The 20,838-nt window shown below is 34.9% G+C and overlaps 3 protein-coding genes across 4 annotated transcripts; 2 read left to right on the forward strand and 1 right to left on the reverse strand.

Moving 5' to 3' along the window:
* Positions 1-2,765: 2,765 nt before the first annotated feature.
* LOC104892282 (short-chain dehydrogenase TIC 32, chloroplastic) lies at positions 2,766-6,600 on the reverse strand. 2 transcript variants are annotated; one of them, XM_010678168.4, is made up of 8 exons: positions 6,309-6,589; positions 5,137-5,368; positions 4,870-4,949; positions 4,550-4,703; positions 4,204-4,282; positions 3,951-4,035; positions 3,295-3,341; positions 2,766-3,209 (listed from the first exon to the last, which is right to left on the reverse strand). In XM_010678168.4, the coding sequence occupies exons 1-8, from the start codon at positions 6,421-6,423 to the stop codon at positions 3,045-3,047; spliced, it is 957 nt and encodes a 318-aa protein (XP_010676470.2). In that variant the 5' UTR covers positions 6,424-6,589; the 3' UTR covers positions 2,766-3,044. The 2 variants fall into 2 exon arrangements, with proteins under 2 accessions (XP_010676470.2, XP_057250874.1); XM_057394891.1 differs by lacking the exon at positions 3,951-4,035 and having other exon boundaries at positions 6,309-6,600.
* Positions 6,601-10,300: 3,700 nt separating this feature from the next.
* LOC104892283 (hypothetical protein) lies at positions 10,301-13,937 on the forward strand. The gene is made up of 7 exons (XM_010678169.4): positions 10,301-10,468; positions 10,605-10,691; positions 10,789-11,043; positions 11,653-11,808; positions 12,081-12,134; positions 12,301-12,447; positions 13,520-13,937. Exons 1-7 carry the CDS (start codon positions 10,316-10,318, stop codon positions 13,895-13,897), a joined length of 1,230 nt encoding a protein of 409 aa, XP_010676471.2. The 5' UTR covers positions 10,301-10,315; the 3' UTR covers positions 13,898-13,937.
* A 2,369-nt stretch (positions 13,938-16,306) lies between these two features.
* On the forward strand, positions 16,307-19,103 carry LOC104892680 (glutathione S-transferase T1-like). Its single transcript, XM_057395333.1, has 7 exons — positions 16,307-16,374; positions 16,457-16,563; positions 16,737-16,797; positions 16,910-16,960; positions 17,066-17,145; positions 18,556-18,761; positions 18,867-19,103. Exons 1-7 carry the CDS (start codon positions 16,307-16,309, stop codon positions 19,017-19,019), a joined length of 726 nt encoding a protein of 241 aa, XP_057251316.1. The 3' UTR covers positions 19,020-19,103.
* The last annotated feature ends 1,735 nt before the right edge of the window (positions 19,104-20,838 follow it).

A 20,838-nucleotide genomic window follows, 5' to 3' on the forward strand; every position in this document is an offset into this window, starting at 1 on the left:
GGGCCAGTCCCGCAGGAGGCACGAGCACTTGGGCCGGGCCATGGAAAAATTCTGAAAACTTCAAGCTCGACACGGCACGTCCCGCCACTCACAGGCTCGGGCACGACCCGGTCTGCCATTTTCGAAGCCTACAGGTCGAGTCCGTGAACAAGTGCGACCCATACCCAAGTCTACCCAAGTCTATATATAGCCTTCTTGATTTCGTTTTGGAATATTTGAGGTGTGTTAAAATATATATAAGGTCAAGCAATTCTTTTTTTTAGAAAAGATAATTGGTCCGAAGACCAACCCCGGCCTGCTAGCGGGAACACCAGTTTAGAGGCTGGGTACGAAGTTAAACAACCCAAAATTAAATGTCTAACATATTGTTGGGATAATGATTCGAACCCTGAGCAATATCCTAAAATTCGGGGTGGTACTCCAGGAGTTCAAACAATTTAATATGCTTACACCTATATTCAAAGTTCCATTAATTTTCCCTTCAAGAAAAGTTCCATTAATTCAGAGTTGGATTTAACTAAAGTCAAAGTTAATAATATTTCATCACTCCCAAGTTCCCCACCTTCCTACTTCCTTTGCATTCATGAGCACTTGCTTATGGCCTCTTGGTCAATTTCCACTCCTTTTGAACAGTTGGGGCAGATATATTACCATTAAAGCAATAAAGCATGCTTGATCATTACGTTTGGTGTAGTCGGTGTTGACCCTAGCCCATCAGGCCACCATGCCTTGCTGTTTATTGATGCGACGCCGTAAATCTTTTGCACCATTAATCCATTATTCTCACACCAAGCATGTCAAGATCCTATATACTTTCTCTCTCAACGCTGCTTACAATTTTACTAGACGCCCGCCTCGGGTGCTCGACAACTACTAACTATATGTTGACCATAGGTCTAATTTGAGTATCCATTCTCTCAGCCCCCGGCCCGGACGATATGGAGGTCCTGGCACCTGTGCTGAAAGTTAAATATGAGGCTCCTATATAAAAAAATTCCAATGTACGGATAACGGTTTCAAAAATATTTATAATATAATTAGATTTTTATTGTTTTGTACAAAATAAGTAGTAATTTCTTTACATTTTTTTAAAAATATGTTTTTATTTTTTTTTTTTCGTTTTTTTAGATTTGTTTGTAGATTTTTTGTTTTATGATTTATTTTTGATTTTCAGTTTCTTATTTTTTTAATATATTTTTTGTTTTTATTACTTCCTCCATTTTTATTTAGATGTTACACTTTCCTTAAACAACATGCTTGAAAATAGATGTTACACTTTTTTTTCTTTCGTAAATTAGTAAGTTTTTCCTTGTAAAATGACCAACTTACCCTTACTTATAACAATTAATCAAAATTAAACCTATTTAATTTAACCAAAGTTAACCTAGATTAAAAATTAACAATTAATACCATTCCTCTTCCACCCACCCTAGCAGTCCAACCCCCTCCCCACCATTGCAGCAGCCCCCCTCCCCACCACCGCACCCACCCAACCCGTCGAAATCCCAATACACCCGCCGAAAACCCCACCACACCCGCCGAAAACCCCACCCAGCAACTGAAAATCCCACAGCCCCCGCCAAAAACCCCACCCACCCACCGAAAACCCCACCTCACCTGCCAAAAACCTTACCCCACGCATCAAAAATGCCACCCGAGCCTCGAAAACAGCAGCCATACCGTCGAAAACCCCACCCGCCGAAAACCCAGTCGCGCGATTGCAACGGAAGGAGAAGGGGATGGGGGTTGCACGTTCAACAGGGAAGGGGAGGGAGAGGGTGTCGTGGTCGATTTGGTGGCGTCGGTGGTCGCAGCAGTGGCGCACTGGTGGTGGCTCACTGGTGTTCCCCGCTCCCTTTAATCCCCACCCTTACTTTTTCTTAATCCCTCATTAAAAAATTTCCTATGTAACCGAACTTTTCAAAAGTGTAACATTTAAATAAAAACGCCAATTTAATTGAGATAATTTGGTATTTACAAAATTTATCTGCTGCTGCATAAATCAATTAAAATCGGTAAATATGCGTTCTTGATACTAACCAACACCAATTCGCCAATTTAAATAATAAAAAATCAGTAAATTAAACTAAACAATACAAATTAGTAAATTAAACTAACCAACCCCAATTCGCCAATTTAATTGAGATAATTTAGTATTTATAAAATTTATCATGAATATAAAAAATCAAAATGAAACTAAGAAACTTTAATTACCTTAATTTCTGAACTTCATATGAGAATTGAGAGGAGTTGAAAGTTGTAGATTTATAGCCATCGACTTTTTCCCGTTGAAGAAGAAGATCCGGGTGATGCGATTTTTGATTTCCCGTAGTTTCATAGAAGAGACAACAAAGAGAGAAAGAAGTGATTTTTTGAGGCTGAATTTTGACAATTTCGGGTAACAAGAGAGAAAGTAGATAGGAAGAACTAAAACCCAGCGGTTAATGATGAGTTTCTGAGAAAATCGAGGAGAGGGAAACTAAGAATGAGTCAGAGAGAGAGAGTGTGAGGAGAGAGAACCTAATCGTTGGAAATCGAGGCTGACTGGCGGAGGAGAGAGAAATTGTTATGCGTGCTTAATAGACTAATAGTTAATACGTGCTTGATACTATTACTCAGCTCTAGGCCTTGACTCTTGGGCTTCTTATTTTTTTTTAAAAAAAACTTGAGACCCCTCTAAAAGGGAGGCCCGAGTCCCATTTTGGAATTGCTCAGGATCGGGACTACATTCGACTTGTATCCAGACTTCTTAGGTTGTTCGTAACTGACATATAAACATATTTTTGATCAATGAATAGGAAAAGCCCATATTTGCCTAACCATCACAGTTTGATTGCCCATATTTGCCAACTTGCCGGAAATCTTTCTGAATACCTGAGCAAGGATTTGAGACCTATAACATTGTGGAATATTAAAATGTACTAGAAGTCTAGAACCAAAGCAAGAATCCATCTTTGATCAGCTGTTAAAGCATACTAGAATAGAGATCGACACAACGTGCTCATGCAGTAAACTGCACGAAGAAACTCGATGCAGGATTTCAACTACTGGCGTTGTGTAAGTTTGAGGCTGAAGTCCCATAGTTTCTTTGCCAACGCAGGATCTTCTGCCTGGGAGGTTGGTTGGGCTATGTTACTATCCATAAAATATTTTCCACTTACTCCTTGAACTTGTGGATGCAATGCCACATAACATGATGTTGCTGCGCCCTGTCACATATGTCAACAGCAGTTTAAAGTTATTTCATGCATCATCTAAACCACATAACTCTTCAGTAAAGGGTTGAGAAATTACTTGTTCAACATCTTTGAGCACAAGTTTCCCAAGGGTGTGAATGACTCCTGCAGAAAAGCAGAGTGGGCATGAAGCAATAATAACTACAGGAAGGGGGGGGGGATGCAAATATTATTACTTAGAGATTAGTTTAGGATATAAAAGGAGTCATTCTTGAAGGATATAAAAATCAAAACATGCAAGAAAACATTCGAACTGTAATTTGAAGAAGTCAAATGATTCAAATAAAGACTCGCGACATTTCCAAATGAGCAAAAATTCAAGAAGCCAATGTTTTCTTTTTCCTGAAAAATGAAGTTGCACATTGTGTTATGCAACTTTGAATTTCTTATGATTGAAACACATCTAGTATTGATTGAGATTAAAATATTAGAAACCTTACATGTTTCCCATCATTCATCCCTCTTATTCACTTATAATCTTCCATCCCTTAAAATTAGAAAATTACATTAAGGATAAATCATCCAGATGCATATCGTTGTATTAAAGAAATGCTTCCATAATATATACTTTTTCTTAAAATTTTTACAAACAGATTTGACTATAAAGAGTATTAAGTGGTTTTGGTAAAAAAAAAAAAAAAAAAAAACTTGCACTAGACAAGAAATACGAATCAGGTATGAGGCAGCAGATTGAATCTGAGCTAAGAATTCTACCATTGATAAAACCACGGTGACGCAGAAGATTGGTTGTGATGGATCCAGGATGGAGGGAATTTGCAGTTATTTTGACTCCCTCTTCCTGTATGTGTAAAAACAGAGGAATGAACTTATTGACACAGAAATACAGGATCTAGGCTTGTATAAATACATAAGTATGGTAGTAATGAAAGAAAAAAATGTAATGCACAAGCACAACTGTCATCAGGAACCATCTTTGACAAACTTTTTAGCTAATGGGTACAAGTACCTTAAATCGCCTTGCAAGCTCATTGGCATGCAAAATGTTGGCAAGCTTTGATTGTCCGTAAGCCTGCAAGCTGCTGTACCTGCAATATTAGCAACTCAGACGTGAGAAGACAACATACCATTTGCTAAAATTTACATCACAAGGCTCTCACATCGGGCAGGTGAGGCACTCATGATGTCATGAGATGATAAGTCAGACTTTATTCTAGAACTTCCCGTGAAAAGAATGAAATAGAAATTTACTTAACTTACAGACAACACCCTATTTGAACCGTGGAATAACATGAAATATCAATCCAACAGATTTAGCAGCAAGAAAGAAATCTCAATTAAACAGAGACTATTACCCTGACTCGTTGTTTATTCTGTCAAAGCAAATTCCTTCACTATAAGAAAACCGATGGGCCTCTGAAGAAACATTGACAATCCTTCCTTCTCTATTGCATTCACGGGCCGTCTTTTTCATGGCATCCAATAACAGATCCGTCAAATGGAAATGACCTAATGGTTGATGATAAAAGCGTCATTCCAGCACTCACAAAACACTCGAGGAAGTACATCATCAAATAAACATGAGACAGACATGGGATGCATTGATTGCCTAAAGGTGGAGAGGGAGAAGAAGGGGAGAGGAAGCGGAAAAGAGTGAGAGTAAGAGATCGCCCACCTAAATGATTGGTTGCAAACTGAAGCTCTATGTTCTCTTTAGACAATTGAAATGGGGTAGCCATAATCCCTGCATTGTTACTTCCAAAGATAAATCATCATTAAGCACTCATCTGTATGACTATAAAATAGTAGCAGCTAAATAATATTTGTTCAATAAAAGTGATTTTAAGCAGGTTGAAGAAATGGTTGTTTATGCAATTTAAGGATCTAGAAGTTTAAAATCTTAGCATGACAAGTCACCATCTGTTCAGTTCAGTTTTCTCACATGAGAACATTAAGGGACAAGTTCGAGGACTTGAATTCAGATGCAAACTTCTCTACTGACGCTAATGAGCTGAGATCCAACTCCATAACATCAATTTTAGCAGTAGGAATTTCTGCAAGTATTTTCTGTTTGAGATTTTTGCCAGCATCCACATTTCTCACAGCCATAACAACATGAGCACCACGCATGGCAAGTGTACGTGCTGTTTCGGTTCCAATACCACTTGTTGCTCCTGACATCATTGAAGGCATAAAATGTACGTAAGATACCGTAAACTGACATCATTATTAATTCATTTAAGTCAGAAAAACTGTATACAGCTCACAGCTGCAAAAGATAAATATAGAATCATTTAGATAACAGCCATATCACTTCCATCATATGTTGTACATAACCACCGACATACACGCTATATATCATATGACATAGCAAAGAATCACATGGCAGAACCAACTATTTTACAGATGTATAAACACAACCTCCCATCAAACCCAAATTCGAGGTAGCAAATAAGCAATGAAGGCGATTGTCATGCTCAATCCAGTAGGAATTATCAACCATCCTAAGCAAAAGACATCAATATAACAACCAAATCATCTAAGATCAGCAACCCACAGCATCAGACTCATGCATTAAGTCAAGTGTATATCTAACTATCTTTATTTAGTATACCAACAATCAAGGCAAGTTCAAAACCTCAAGTGACATTTGTCGTTGTTTTGTGCAAACTACCCAATTTGTCGTTGATTTGTATTTAAAACTGGAAAGAAGTTGAATTGAACTGAGCTGAACTCAACTGATCTGAATTGAAATTGTATCAAAAAGAACAGGGCATAAAATTACAAACTTGTTTGGCAAAATTACAAACTAATAACTCGTACTTTACATGGATTACAATTATATGATTAGCAAATTACCCAACATAAAACCCAGTTCATGCATAATTACATATAATTAGTAAATTATTCAACATAAAACCCAGTTCATGCACATAATTAGCAAATTATCCAACATAAAACCCAGTTCATGCTGCATATAATTATCAAATTACCCAACAAACTAATATCTTTTGATAGTTGCATTAATTGAATAATCATAGTATTATTCTTTTTATTAAAAAAAAAAAAAAAGAACATCTTGTGAATGAAAAAGAAACAAATAGAAAAGAATACCGGTAACAACAGCTGTAACGCCATTTGCATCAATGGTTTCAGTAACTTCTTTGACAGTAGAAGCAGCTGAAAACCCAGATGCTCCATTTCTGGTAAAAGGCCATATTTTCATCATTTTCAAATGATTTCGCTTTTTGTGATTCCAAATTCGCGAAATGGCAAAACCCCTTTTGCCTTTTTTCCCATTTTCCGGAGGTTTTGTAATCTAAGAGCCTAAATTGCTGTGACAAAAATAGCCCCGGAAACTAACATCAGGAGCCCAGCCCAAATAGTTATGATTTTATTTCAGTAGTGTGTTTCCCGGTTTCCCCTCATATATTTCCATTCGAGTGTGAGGTTTTCCATCTTCTCTAACAAAAGTGTAATATAGGGTTCAACTCCTACTCTAAAGTATTTGGTTGGGAAGTTTAGGGTCTGTTCTATCTATCTTATTTTCAGTTCAGTTCAGTTCAATTTAGTTCAGTTCAGTTGCAATCAATTCAGTTCAGTTGAGTTGCAATCAGTTCAGTTCAGTTGAGCTCCAACTATCATTTTTTAGTTATAATTTTGATTAATTTCAGTTTAGTTCAATTCAGTTCAGTTCAGTTCAATTGCAATAAGTTCAGTTCAGTTCAATTGTTTTATGTCGAAGAGAACAGACCCTTAGGGGAAGAGGTTCGAGGCGTATGAACTTGTAATGGGCTTTGGGTGGGACTGTGCGAGGTAGCCCAAAGAATTTCTAAAAAAAATAGTACTCTTATTGTTTTCTAATTTAGTGTTGTTATTTATAGTTCGTATTTTACTAAAATTATCTGTATTTTAAAGTATTTTTACATAATTTTTTACTTTTTATCTTAAACATATAAAAACTTTCTAACTTTTTTCATGTAATTATCCTATTTTTTTTATTCCGCTTTTCTTTTCATCCGTTTTCAAATTTCTTATAAAAAATACTCCTACTTTCTTTTAAGATATAATAAAAGGATCGATTAATGGAATGTGGATGGTGTAACTATTACTGAAAGAATTAAATACTAATATATTATATGAATTACTTAATATTATGAAAATAATAAAATAACATAAGTACCTTTATCTAATTTTTAACTTAAACCTATGCATAATGCATTATACAAGTTTGAAAGGTAATATGATATGAAATTAGCATAAGCAAAAGCAATGAAGTTTAGATTTACTTTTATTTGAGAGACATAAAGTAATTCATGAAATTGAACATATCTGAAGTGCAATATATTAGTGATATAAATATAATGAATATTGTAAGAAATTTTTCTAGCCTAAACCACAAACAGGTCAAGAATTTCAAGATTTTATTTTAAAAAAATTTATAATGCAACAAGATGCTATTTGTAGATAAGAAATAAGGATATATACTTGATAAGTCATTTATATATATAGTTTTTAGATGCATTTAGTTGCATTTAGAGCATTTAGTTTCATATTTAGGTTCATTATTGCATTATATTCTTAAGTTATGATTTTCTACTCCTATTTGGTATGTTTTCTTGTTTTTGATGAATTTCAGGCATTGATAACGTATTTGGAGTACGATTAGCTAAGCTTAAGCATTAGGAGCACTTGGAAAGAAGCTACAATGTATAAGGATCGTATGAATATGTCATAGTACGAGTTTGAGCAAAAACGAAGCGGAAAATCATTAGAAGAAATATGAAAAAGAGTCACGTCTACTCTTTTGATCATAACTTCTGATGTGATCCTTAGAATCGAGTAATTCCACCAGATCTTTCGGAAGATTGCACTGTTTCGTAACTTCTGATTTGGAAACTAGACTTGAAGATCTTTCCAACGATAGGTGGCACGTCCCGAGGAGACTTTTAGTCAAGAAGTTATGCCTTTCGGAAGATTGCACTGTTTCTGCTGGAATCTGCCACGCGTACGCGCGGATCACTAATCCGCCTATTAATGATTTAATTAAGATTTTCCTTATCTTATAAATTACTTTCCAAGTTATATTAGGTTATTGAATATTTATTTAGATAGGTTTTCATTCTTTCTCTCCCTCTCTCACGTTATTCTTTTAGGTTTTAGGTTTTAGTTTTCTCTCCTCTCTTTCTCTCTAGTTTTTAGTGTAAACCCTAGTTTTTATTCTTCTTCATTAATTCATGAATTCTATTAGTTTCTTTCCTTGATTTCTTTTATTATGTTTTTCTTTGTAGATTTAGATTTCATTATTTATTTCATGATAGAGTAGTTTCTTTTATCAATGGTTAAGTGAACCATAGTATGATTTAATTCATGATTGTTTCTTTAAATTCTCATATTAATGGTTGATTTTTCTTGCTTAATTGATTGTGCATATTCCAATACTAGATTAGGGATAACTAGTATTGTTCTAATTCCATTGTCTTGATCACAACGGGAGTTGGATTTTGACGGATTTGAGTATTTCAATTAAGAACATGAAGTTCTCCACGGGAGTAGGTAGAATGGATTGTTAGGAAGTTAAAGTGCCGTGTTTAATGTCTTTAATTTGCATGATTCCACGGGAGTAGGCTTGAATGCATATTAGAGAAGCCATAGATACTCGGGAGAGGTTTATGGTACTTTATAGGGTGACTTTTCCTTGTGAACATTTAATTGATTAGTTTGGGGTAGGAGTTATTTTGTATTACTTCGTGCTAGTGGGGATACTTAACTGTAGAGTCTTTTATTTATATATTGATTAGTATAGTTTTCGACGATCATTGTTATTAATCTCCTTTAGTCTTACCATTATTTAAGGGCTAATCATAGAACAACTTTCTCTCTGTGGGATCGACTCTGACTTACCCTACTACATAGTTAGGAGGATTAGTTAGGTTATTTATTTTTGTTAGGTGCACGACACGCCTATCAATACTGAAGATATAAATAATAATGTCAGATTGTTTAGTTTGATGAGTTTTTACAATAGAAACTTTTTGTATAATGATATCTTATATTTTGATGATATTAACCTATGCCTTGTGTTGTATAGTTTAGAATAATCTAAAGGTGATTATCAGGTCGGACCAGCTCGGGTTGGCAAAAAAAATTGACCCGTTTTCAGCAAAATCCCCAAGCCAAAATTCTCGTGCCAAACCCGCTAACTCGAGGCTGTCCAAGCGGGCCTTTTGGAACCAGCGGAAATTAATCTTAATTTTTCATACTTAAGTTGTCCGTGTTCCGATTCCACCGGCCGAAAAATTGTGCCAAAAGCATCCAATCTTCGGGTCTGACCAGGTCGGGTCCACATGTTGTCCCATATTGATCAGCTCTAGAAAAATCCATAACAATGTAACATTAATTCTAGCAAAATTTTATTATTTATTGTTCAACTTTAATGGAGCCTATCTACCCCATTTGGATAAGAAAAGAATAGTCCAAAATGGAAATCAATCTTGTAAATTTATTGATATCCATAATCCATTCGACCTTTCTATGAGCGAGATGTTAAGATTTTTTTAAAGTGTGTTCTTTTCAATTTAAGATAAGTTTTGGGATCGTATAAGTTGATATAAGTTTCAATAAGTTCTAGTAAGTGTCAATGAATTCATATAAGATTCAAAAAACGATAATGCCTTATAAAATAAGTTTCAATAAGTTGAAATAAATTGAAAATATATATACTAAGGTGAAGAAAACACATTCTTGTTGTTCTCTTCGGCATAAAATAGATGAACTGAACCGAACCAAATTGAGCCGAACTGAAATGAACTGAAATGAATAGTGCTATGTGAAAGTAAAAGTATTATCCAAAGCTGAACTGAACTGAACTAAATTGAACTGAACTGAACTGAACTTAAAATAAGTTGGGAAGAGCAAACCCTTAATTACATCGTATGGTTTTGAAAGCTAGTAACAACAAAAGAGAGATGAATGGATAACGTGCACAAAATGTGAATAGAATATTATTGAACAAACCTGAGTGTTCATTCATTGACTTGACCAAACTTTATGTACAATATATATTTATGACCAAACTCTATTAACGTTACTGGTTTCCGATCTTTTTTAACATCTACTGAATGAAAATGGAGGTACCTTTATTGATGTTACTGGTTTTATTTTTAGTCACATATATTCAAAGATCAGTAGTAGCTACACTGTTACATGATGAAGAACTCAAGGTTACAAGAAAACTTGATCTCATCAACAAACCCGCAACTAAGACTTTTGTGGTAAGTATGCGTCATTAAGGAGAACGTGCACCATCCTCTACGTGCATTTAGGTGCATGTTCCTATATGCGATTAATATTTCATGATCTGTTAATGCATTTAACACTACTTTCTCAATGCTTTTCTTGATTTATTAGACTAAATACGGTGACATTTTGGATTGTGTGGAGATTGATAAGCAACTTGCATTTGATCATCCTTTGCTAAAGAACCATTCTATACAGGTTTTTTTTTTATATCTTCCTCATCAAGAATTCTATAAATTGATAAGCTGTTGTATGAAATTCACAGTGTTTTGAATTGATTTATATATATGTGCAGATGAAACCTAATTTCAAGATTCCAAAAAGAAGAAGATTGAATACATTTTCTTCTTCAACATTGATCCCTTCGCAACGTCGTTTATTACCTAAGAAAGTGAGATGTCAAGAAGGAACTGTCCTCATAAAAAGAATCCAAGAGGAAGATCTTGCTATGGAGAAATTCTCACCTTCGTTAGGGATGAAATTTCCTACTTCCAACTCTTACAATTTTGCTTACCCCAATGATGATCAACCTCCACAAGTGCACAATCAAGTAATGTTTTTTCTTGGACATCAAATCTATACTTAAGTTTATCTAATATATTTGATTATCGAGTCATATATATAGTTTTGCGCACCAAATCGCACCAAACCCGTTTTGCGCGGTTCGATTTGGGGTGGTTTGGGCAAAAGTGCGGTGCGGTTTGGGTTGGAAAAATCTCAAACCGTATATTTGCGATTTGGGTTGGGTTACATCCCAAACTGCACCAACTCAAACCGCGAACACCCTACTTGTGCCACTACTGATGTTGTATATTCCCATACCAATGATATCTTGACTTAATGGTTAAGATTGAGGTGCTGTGAACGATAGGTCACAGGTTCGAATCCCCCTTCCCGTTCTTTGTATTATCTTTGTGACCCATATGGATTAAAAAAAATTGTATATTCCTATAATTATCTCCGACCCCAAGTGCAATTTTACATGTTTTCATAAACACGAGAAAATTGTGAGAAAATGTATTACACCTTAGTGTAGGATCCGAAATTCGGAATTAGGATGATCAATTGATCATTCCCTAGTGCCGTGCAATTATATTGCACGGTCACTTGTATGCCTAACAAAATACATAGATTTATACTACAATGTCATGGTTTGCAGGTTGCAGCTCTTGTAACATTTACCCAAAACACAGGAGCAGCTGGCATAATTAACCTGTGGAGCCCAGAGGTGAAACCAGACCAATATAGTGATGCTGTGATTTTTGTTGCAAATGACGACGGTGTAGTTGCTAACGCTATTGTAATAGGTTGGGCGGTAAGTATGTGCTACAGGTCTCCACTATACTATGTTAACAATATAATTTGTGGATTGAATTCCCCGTGTTGGAATGTGTATCCTACGTTGTAAGAGTTATGTCCACCTTATAAGGCTAAAGAGTTACGGCTCTTATTACCATATGGTTTTAAGGCAGAGCCTATCAGTCTTATAGAGTGAATTTGCACCTCTATCATATGGAGGGCTCGGCTTAGGCTCGTTTAACACCTCTTTTGTCTTAACTAATTAGATGAGACTTCAAACTTTTGCAGGTAAACCCTCTTATAAACCAAACTTTCTTCACTCGGCTATACACATATTGGACAGTAAGTTGGGTGCATCCAAGTTTTTTCACATCATATTATTCACATAAATTTGCTGCCAAAACAAGTCATTTGTTATTTGTTCTGTTCATTCTTAGAAGTTGACTTGTTATGAAGAAATTAACTTACTAGAAATTAGTTTACCTTATGAAATTATATAATTATGCAGAAAGATAGCGGGCAGAGCACAGGTTGTTACAATGCAATGTGTGCAGGTTTCGTGCAAACTAGTCAGGAAATCACCCTTGGCCAATTATTAAGTCCGATATCAGTATATTGGGGTCGTCAATATTATGTAGACCTTACCGTACGACAGGTAATAAAAATATCGGTTTTTTCACCAGGTACCCCTGTGGTTTTTCAAAATTCATGGAGTACCCCTAATTTTAAAAAAATGCACCAGGTACCCTTATTGTTTCAAACAAATGTACGAAATGCCCTTATGACTAACGGTGTTAAGTTTCCGTTAGTCATTAACCCTAATTCACCCCTCTAACCCTAATTAAACCCTAACTTATAACCCACCACCCCTCCCCTACCCCACCCACCCACCACCACCACCTGCAACACCCCACCCTTACCCCACCCCTCGCAGCAGTCGCCCTTCCCCCCACCCCCCGCAGCACCCTCCCCTCCTCCCCACCCCCGCCGGGCAACCACCCTCCCCTATCCCTCGCAGCCCCCTCCCACCCCGTCGATTTTCCCCCACCCAGTCGATTTCCGTCAATTTCCCGCCACCCATCAATTTCCTTCAAATTCCCCCCTCCCCTATCGATTTCCTTCGAATTTCCCCCAACCCCATCGATTTTCGTGTGTTGTGTGCGGTTGTTTGTGCGAATTTCCCACCACCTAGGTGGTTGCTTGTGCGAGGAGAGAAAAGGGGAAACTGTGTGCGGTTAAGGATGGGTCATGGTTAGTGGTTGAGGAGGAGAGAGAAGCTAGAGGGAGGGGGTGAGGGAGGAAATCGACGAGGGGGGGTGGGGGAGGGGGTTCTGCTGTGTGCTGCGGGGGGAGAAGGTCTGCGGGGGTGGGGGTTGTTGGGGTAGGGAGGGGGGGGACTGGTGTGGTGGGGGGTTAGGGTTTAGGATTTAGGGTTAGGGGTTAACAATGGCAAAATGATAAATGCAGCTAACGAAAACTTAACACCGTTAGTAATTAAGGGCATTTCATACATTTGTTTGAAACAGTAAGGATACCTTGTGCATTTTTTTAAAATTAGGGGTACCCCATGAATTTTGAAAAACAACAGGGATACCTGGTGAAAAAATCGTTCTTTAATTATTCATTACTTTATTGCGTCGGTTACAACACTTAATTAGCTTGTTAGATGTGTTCTCTAATACAATGACATCCTTAAAATTATGTTGTATGGCAACCTATAAATACAGGATCTAAAGACAAAGAATTGGTGGCTTCTAAATGGTGAAGATAGCGTGGGATATTGGCCTAAGGAGTTGTTTACAACGTTAACAAACGGAGCAATAAGAGCTGGTTGGGGAGGAGAAATTCAAAGCCCAGTAACTGAGACAGCTCCTGGAATGGGAAGTGGTCATTTTGCAAAGGAAGGCTACGCAAGAGCTTGCCTTATGAAAGACCTCAAATTGTATGCTCCAATGAGTTTTCCTGCTGAAAAAGATTTAAAACTCTACTTAAGTAAGCCTGAATGTTATGGAGTTTTGTATGAAGATTCTCCTGGACCTGGTGAAGGAGGAGAATGGGGTCATAGTATATTTTTTGGTGGACCTCCAGGCTGTTCTATGTCTTGAGTTTGATTTTAATTATAAATAAATAAAACTATAATTTTGTGGTGAAATAATAATTGATCGTCTTTTATATTATTTCCTCCGTCCCATAATATTGTATTATATATACATTGCAGTTTTGCCCAATTCACAACCGTTCTATATTTAGAATATCAAAATTAATATATCTTTTGAAAAAAACATAGTAGATTTAATCAATAACGTAATATATTGGAACCTAAAATACCATTATGATAATATATCTCTATTATATAAATCAATGCAAGAAGAGCTTTGTTGTCCCCCCTATGAAAAGACTTTCTAACCCTTAATTCACCAAACAATATTACCTATTAAGATTTTCCTCAATAATAGCCTTTTCTAATTTAAAATATGTATATCAAATGAAGTTCAAAGTTATTAAAGTAAACTGTCATAAAAATATGTGTAGTGAAAGGAAAAGTTTATGATTGAAAAATAAATTAACATAGCTGAAGCAATTTTTAAATCAGTTACAAACATAAAATTTTAATACTATTTAAACTTTTAAATGCAATAATAATACCAACATCCATTAACAAGTCATAAAATTCTTGTCAAAAAAAAAAAAAACAAGTCATAAAATTAAAAATACCGAAAAAAACAAAGAGGATAATCTTATCTTTTTAAATCCCGAGGGTCAACAATTGTCGTGTGTGTCAGTTAGTATACATTATCCTTTTATTCTTTTGGGAATTGTAGTTCTCATTAGTGTTAGTTAAAATAATCTTATCATTTTACTTTTTAGAAGAAATATGTTGATGATAGTTCATCTCAATTATATAAGTCAAAACAGGTTTATGTGATGTTTACTTAAACTTACAGTATTATAACCTCCCTGTATATTCGTCACTAATAAATGACATGGTCAATTATGTCAATTCAATGCGATTGCATCCTATCATGTGTGATTTTTTTTAACCATCTCATAATAGGAAATTTTGTTCATACACCCCGGTGTACCATGCTCATAGTTCACCGAAGACTATTTCTTGCTCATTGCTTATTCGAAACCTTAATGAACATAATCACATAATAGGTAGAGTTTCAAATGAGCAAAAGTACAAAAAATAGCCTTGGGTGTACCATGCACATGGTACACCTGGATGTATGATGAATGCACTCTCTCATAGTAATATATACAATCAAAACAAAAGTTATGGAAGATTTCTCACAAACTAAGCAATGACAAAAAAAATCTTCAAAGAAATTTTGACATAAAGAACAAAATAGACAATAAAACAAAAAAAATATCTTCCATAGAATTTATTTTACAATAAAACTTTACATCTAAATCTGCATCACACTTTTTGAACACTAAATTCAATCTTCCTTCTTTGCTTTTCTATTGAAACAACTTATTCATCAAGTAATGTCTTTTATATTTTGTATTTATACAACATGATAACTTATTAATATAATGGGTACTATTTTTTTTACCAAGTAAAAAATAAAAAACTAGGTCAAACCCTTATCGTGGAGGCCAACTAAAGTGTTGTTTCGGACCAATTATTAATGAGTACTAATGATGATTATAAATTACATCCTTCAAATTTACACTTAGATATATTTAATAATAATAAGCTAAAATAATTCACGCAAGCATCACGTGCATAAAAGGCTAATATACCTGTAATCACTTAATATATTGGGTTTTATAAACTACTTTTTGTATAAATATACTATTCTGTGCTCTATGGCGTATTAATTTCTTAACTACTGTGAAAGGATAAATGAATAAAGTATTGCAAGTTAAGACAAAAGGATTATTCTTTGATCACAAAGACCATATCCTTGATCATGAACCACCAAAATAAGTTGATAACCACTACAACTTTGCATAATGATTTTGTGATATTCTATTAGTGTAATTTTTTTTAATGGTAAGGAGAAGGAAAATATCTAGACCTAAATATACACGATATTTTTGGTTTAACATTTATCCTTTCAAACACTTGAGAGTAGGTGGGAAAGGTAAAGGAAATCCCTACTTGGGGGATTCGATCAACCTGATGACTAAGGTTAATTACAAGGTGAATCCCCAACCAACTATACCAAATAAGTTTGGTCATTATATATATTTGTATTAGTGTACGTAATTAACTAAGTTAAACTAAACTAGACTATTAATATATAAGGCGCAACTTGATCATTAGAGTACTTAATTTCTATAAGATGCAACTTAATTAAAAGATGAGCCTCATGCCCTCACGTTCCATTACTATGTCATGTTTTTGGTCTCCACGTTTTATAGAGTATGACCATTTCTTTCTATTAATTACATCAAACATTAATAGTAGATCAGCTTGCAAATTAATTTGCAAAGCTTAATTGTTATTACTTATTAATCTTAATTTAGATCAGAGAGAGATTGGCCAAAGAGAGGAAAAGGAGATGGCAACTCTGAAGATTTATGCTGATAGGAGGTCCCAACCAACTCGTGCAGTTATCCTTTTTTGCAAGTAATATTAACGCTTAATTTCTTTCTCCTTGTACTACTGATATCTTCTCTATTATTATAGTTTCTGCTAATGCTTTTTTTAGGGTTGCTAAACAATCCACTAATAATTATTGTAGGGTTAATGGTATTGCATTCGAGGAAGTTGAAACAAAACTCTTTAGCAATGACCTCCAAACTCCAGAATATTATGGTGCGTACTTTTTTTTATTTGTCGTTTGATATTACTATTGGAACTCATCTGAACTTATTGCACCTGAAATATAATTTTTAAGATTTAGACTTTAGAGCGAGCGCACACTAAACCATTTTGATGACAAACACAAAAAGGCTAATCACTAATGTTACTTATTGATCAACTTTCAGCAATCAATCCTCTAAAGAAACTCCCGGCAATAGCTCATGGAGAATTTACACTCTTTGAGAGGTAATTTAGCTCTCTATGTATCATCACATCACATTAATATTTATGTTAGTTTTTAAGAGTTTACTTTATTGCAAATTTATCCACCGAATTAAGTTTTGACTATTGCTTGCAGCCATTCCATTCTAATGTACCTTGCTTGTGCCTATCATGTACCTGATCATTGGTATGCTCATTATTTTTTCTTCTTGTTAAATTTTATTTGACCTTGTGAAATACTTTCTCAATTCTAAGATAATTAATCTAATCGTTCCAAATATGAAATTTGTAGGTATCCAACTGATCTTTGCAAGAGGGCTAAGCTTCAATCTGTATTGGATTGGCACCACACCAACTTACGCGCCGGTGCAAGTAATTAATCTATACCCAAATTAGTTTATCTGATCTAGAAATAGAGTATTAAAAAACTATTAAAACTGATGAGTTGAATTTCACTATTTATTTATTTCTATTAGTAGTGGGTTGTTGACATACTAGGTAGATAAAGTTTTTTCCAGATAGATTCATAGATATAGTGTACTATCTGATCAACTCCGTGATCATCTATTTGGTAGAATTTTTTGCTTAGTAATTTTTTGAACCTTATTATTGTACTTTGACCGAGGTTGAGGTAGTGGATAGGGATGGCAATGGGTGAAGCAATAAAAATATGAGTACTTACATAATTAATATATTTCCCCATTTTCTCTCTATGTCACTTATTAATACAGGGAGGAAGTATAAAACAAATAATTTTATTATGTGATACTCCTTACTCCCTTTTATTTAGATTATATCTTTATCAAATAGCTGAAAATGAGTTACCAAGCATAGCATTAATCTCCAATTCTAGATGAACAAAGTATTTCAACTTATATACTTCCTTTGTTTCTTTTTACGTGCAACACTTTGACTTTTGCACTATTAATACATCTCACTTTAATTGTATTTTTTTATTAATATATAAAAACAAAAATAATGATCATATAAAATGTTGTTGAATTTTTTTCAATAATTATTCTCATAATATCACATTTACAAATATAAGTTAAATATATTAATGATCAAAGTCGTGCGCTGACGATCGTTAAAGTCAAATTATTACACTTATTTAGAAATGGAGGTTAGTATGTTTATTTTTTATGTAGATTGACACTCCCAGCTCATTTATCACCCATTTACAAACCAAATTTAGGAAAATTAAAAGTGAAGACTAATTGCCTTGGAGAAAATTTCCACACAAATACCCAACCAATATACAAATTCCAGGTCCTAGCAACTTTAATTAATCGGTAATTAATATCTAAACTAGTTTTTGTCCCGAGTTATACGCCCCAAATTATTCATTAATGTGCATTTGAAGTCTTCAAAAACAAAAATATTTGTCTTTAATGATTTTTTCCCTATAAATACCAACATGAGCATTGTAGTGTAGTTGGTTAATGCATTAGTATATCAAATGAGCCAATTGGGGTTGACGTGAGTGGTTAAGGGTCTCTTGCTCCTTAACCAAGGGCTCGGATTCGAGCCTTGGGTATGGAAAAAATCCCAACTGGGAGGGATGCTGCCCTTTGAGGTACTCATGCAAACTCCCGCAAGAGAATAGTCCACTCGGCGAAGGCAGTGGGAAACTCCTTGTATTAAGACAAAAAAATTAGTATATCAAATGAGAGGTCATGGATTCAAGTCTTTAAACACACATTTTTATTGCTTAATGTTTCATTTGTTTGTTTCGGGTTTTAGATATTATATAGATTCCATTTTTGTTTGTATTGGACGCAGTGGGATACTTAGTGAACACAATATTGGCGCCATTTTTCGGAGAAGCTCCAAATCTTGAGGGTGCAGCTGAATGTGAACGAAAGTTGGTTGAATCCTTTTCCACCATTGAGAAAGTGTGGCTCAAGGGTGATGCCAAATTCTTGCTAGGCAACGATAAACCCTCCATTGCTGATCTTTCGCTCGTTTCGGAGATCATGCAACTTCATGTAAGCATCAAGTACTATCTCATTAGCTGGGGGAAAAAGAATAACCAAAATGCTGGAGCAGTTTTATTGGTTGAATACTAATATGTTCTTTGTTTGTTTCCGCAGATGTTGTCTGAGGAAGAAAGGTGCAGAATGATAGGCCCATATAAAAAAGTTCAGCATTGGATTGCGAATGTGAAAGAGGAAACTAATCCTCATTTTGATGAAGTTCACAAGTATCTTTTTGATGTTATTGCCAGTTTCAAGCAGAATGCTTAATAATCTTTGAGAACTACAAATGTCTCTTGATTTTTAATCAGCTTTTTAGAAAGGTTAATTATAATTCTTCTATATATGTTTTTTCTTTATGTTATGATCCTGCATTTGGAGGTTTTGTTGTCTTTATGTACTACTATTAGTCTATTATTGTAAATTTGTAATGTGGTTGATTACAGTAAATCGTGACTTAGAGTTGTCAAGTAGTAGTCTTGCTTCTCTCTTCTCTCTTCTCTCTTCTCTCTCAACATCCTAATTTTCTTTTAGATCTAGCTAGGGTTACCTATATATTGGTTTGTTCATACCCCTTTTATTAGGTGCTATCTCTTTCCTTGGGAGAGTGTGTTAATTTTGGAGGGAAAATTGATTTGTTGACTACCTCAATAATCAATTGCATCAGATTTTTTTCAGTTCCAAAACTAGAACAAATTAAAAGACCCCTCTCATGAAAGACTATATCAAACATTGATGTAAAAGTGTTTAGATTCCTAAATATACTATACGCGACTTCGCAAATATATTCTTACATTATTTTTGAAGTTAGTTTACTAGGTGCCAAGCCTAACAGCTTCCCCATCGAATAGAACCATCATTTGGCGTAAGCAACAAGCGCCCCTCTTACAGATATCACGGCTTATCCCCGCGTTGTTGGTCGCTTGATCTATTTGGCAGTCAGTAGACCTGATATAGCTTATTTTGTTCATGTCATGTCTCAGTTTATGCAGGCACCTCGCCAAGAGCACTAGGAGGCTGCCTTGCATGTTATTCGATATCTTAAAGGCACTCCTAATCAGGGTATTCTTTTGTGTGCTGACAATGAACTATCTCTCCAAGGATGGTATGATTTTGATTGGGCTGCTTGTTCTATTACTCGACGATCGTTGACTGATTGGATTGGGTTCTTAGGACATTCTCTTGTTTCCTGAAAAACAAAGAAACAACATACAATTTCCCGTTCCTCTACAGAGGCTGAGTATCATTGCTTCTGTGGTTTTTGTTACTTGTGAATTAAAATGGCTGAAAGCTTTATTATTAAGCTTAGGAGTACATCATCAAAAGATTATTCCATTATTTTATGATAGTCAATATGCCTTGCATATTGCACATAATCTTGTCTTCCATGAAAGAACAAAACACATTGAGCTTGATTATCACTTTATTCGTGATGTTATTGTTGAAGGTTTTATTGCTCCATCTTATGTCTCCACGAAGACCCAGTTAGCTGACATTTTTACTAAAGCTCTTGGCAAACAACAGTTTGAATTTCTCGTTTTCGAGTTAGGCATTCTAGATCCTTCTCATGTCCAACTTGAGGGAGTGTTAGGAAGCAAGTATAGGATATTTAGGAATCTAAACATTATATGTTTATGGATTACGATTTATTATCCTTCACGTATCATGATTCTTTAATTCCTAGGACTCTTGTACTATATATTACGTTTTACATCAATGATAACAACCCTTAATCAATATTTTGGCAAAATGGGTATCGATCAATACTAGATCTCATCCACAATGATCGTGGTTTTACCAAATTAGAATTCTTTTAATCCAAATTTTTTGTATTTACTAGTTTCGATTCTTATTGTAGATGTTGTATAATACTTTTCTTTACAAATTGAAAAGTTTACCTTCATGGGTAAACGTTGTCAAATACTTATACTAATTAAGGGTGTCTTTTGTTAATGAAAACAGGGTCAGAAAATTCAATCTTGTTTCCAGTTTCTATATAAAGTACCAGTGATGAAAATGAAAAAAGGATAATGTTATAAGTAACCCTTAGGGCTACATATAAGCATTAAATACATGTTTTAAAATGGAA

This window comes from Beta vulgaris, chromosome 5 (assembly GCF_026745355.1).
Source record: "Beta vulgaris subsp. vulgaris cultivar EL10 chromosome 5, EL10.2, whole genome shotgun sequence".
Taxonomy (NCBI): domain Eukaryota; kingdom Viridiplantae; phylum Streptophyta; class Magnoliopsida; order Caryophyllales; family Amaranthaceae; genus Beta; species Beta vulgaris.

Bases quoted from the DNA above. Each gene is read 5' to 3' on its own strand.
- LOC104892282 (XM_010678168.4), bottom strand. From the start codon at position 6,423: ATGATGAAAATATGGCCTTTTACCAGAAATGGAGCATCTGGGTTTTCA. The intron at 4,950-5,136 runs GTGAGAAAACTG...TATCTTTGGAAG, and splicing joins TTGTCCCTTAATGTTCTCAT to TAACAATGCAGGGATTATGG. The intron at 4,036-4,203 runs GTACTTGTACCC...TTACACATACAG, and splicing joins AGCTTGCAAGGCGATTTAAG to GAAGAGGGAGTCAAAATAAC.
- LOC104892283 (XM_010678169.4), top strand. From the start codon at position 10,316: ATGAAAATGGAGGTACCTTTATTGATGTTACTGGTTTTATTTTTAGTC. The intron at 10,469-10,604 runs GTAAGTATGCGT...TTGATTTATTAG, and splicing joins CCGCAACTAAGACTTTTGTG to ACTAAATACGGTGACATTTT. The intron at 12,448-13,519 runs GTAATAAAAATA...CTATAAATACAG, and splicing joins TAGACCTTACCGTACGACAG to GATCTAAAGACAAAGAATTG.
- LOC104892680 (XM_057395333.1), top strand. From the start codon at position 16,307: ATGGCAACTCTGAAGATTTATGCTGATAGGAGGTCCCAACCAACTCGT. The intron at 16,798-16,909 runs GTAATTTAGCTC...TATTGCTTGCAG, and splicing joins GAATTTACACTCTTTGAGAG to CCATTCCATTCTAATGTACC. The intron at 17,146-18,555 runs GTAATTAATCTA...TATTGGACGCAG, and splicing joins CAACTTACGCGCCGGTGCAA to TGGGATACTTAGTGAACACA.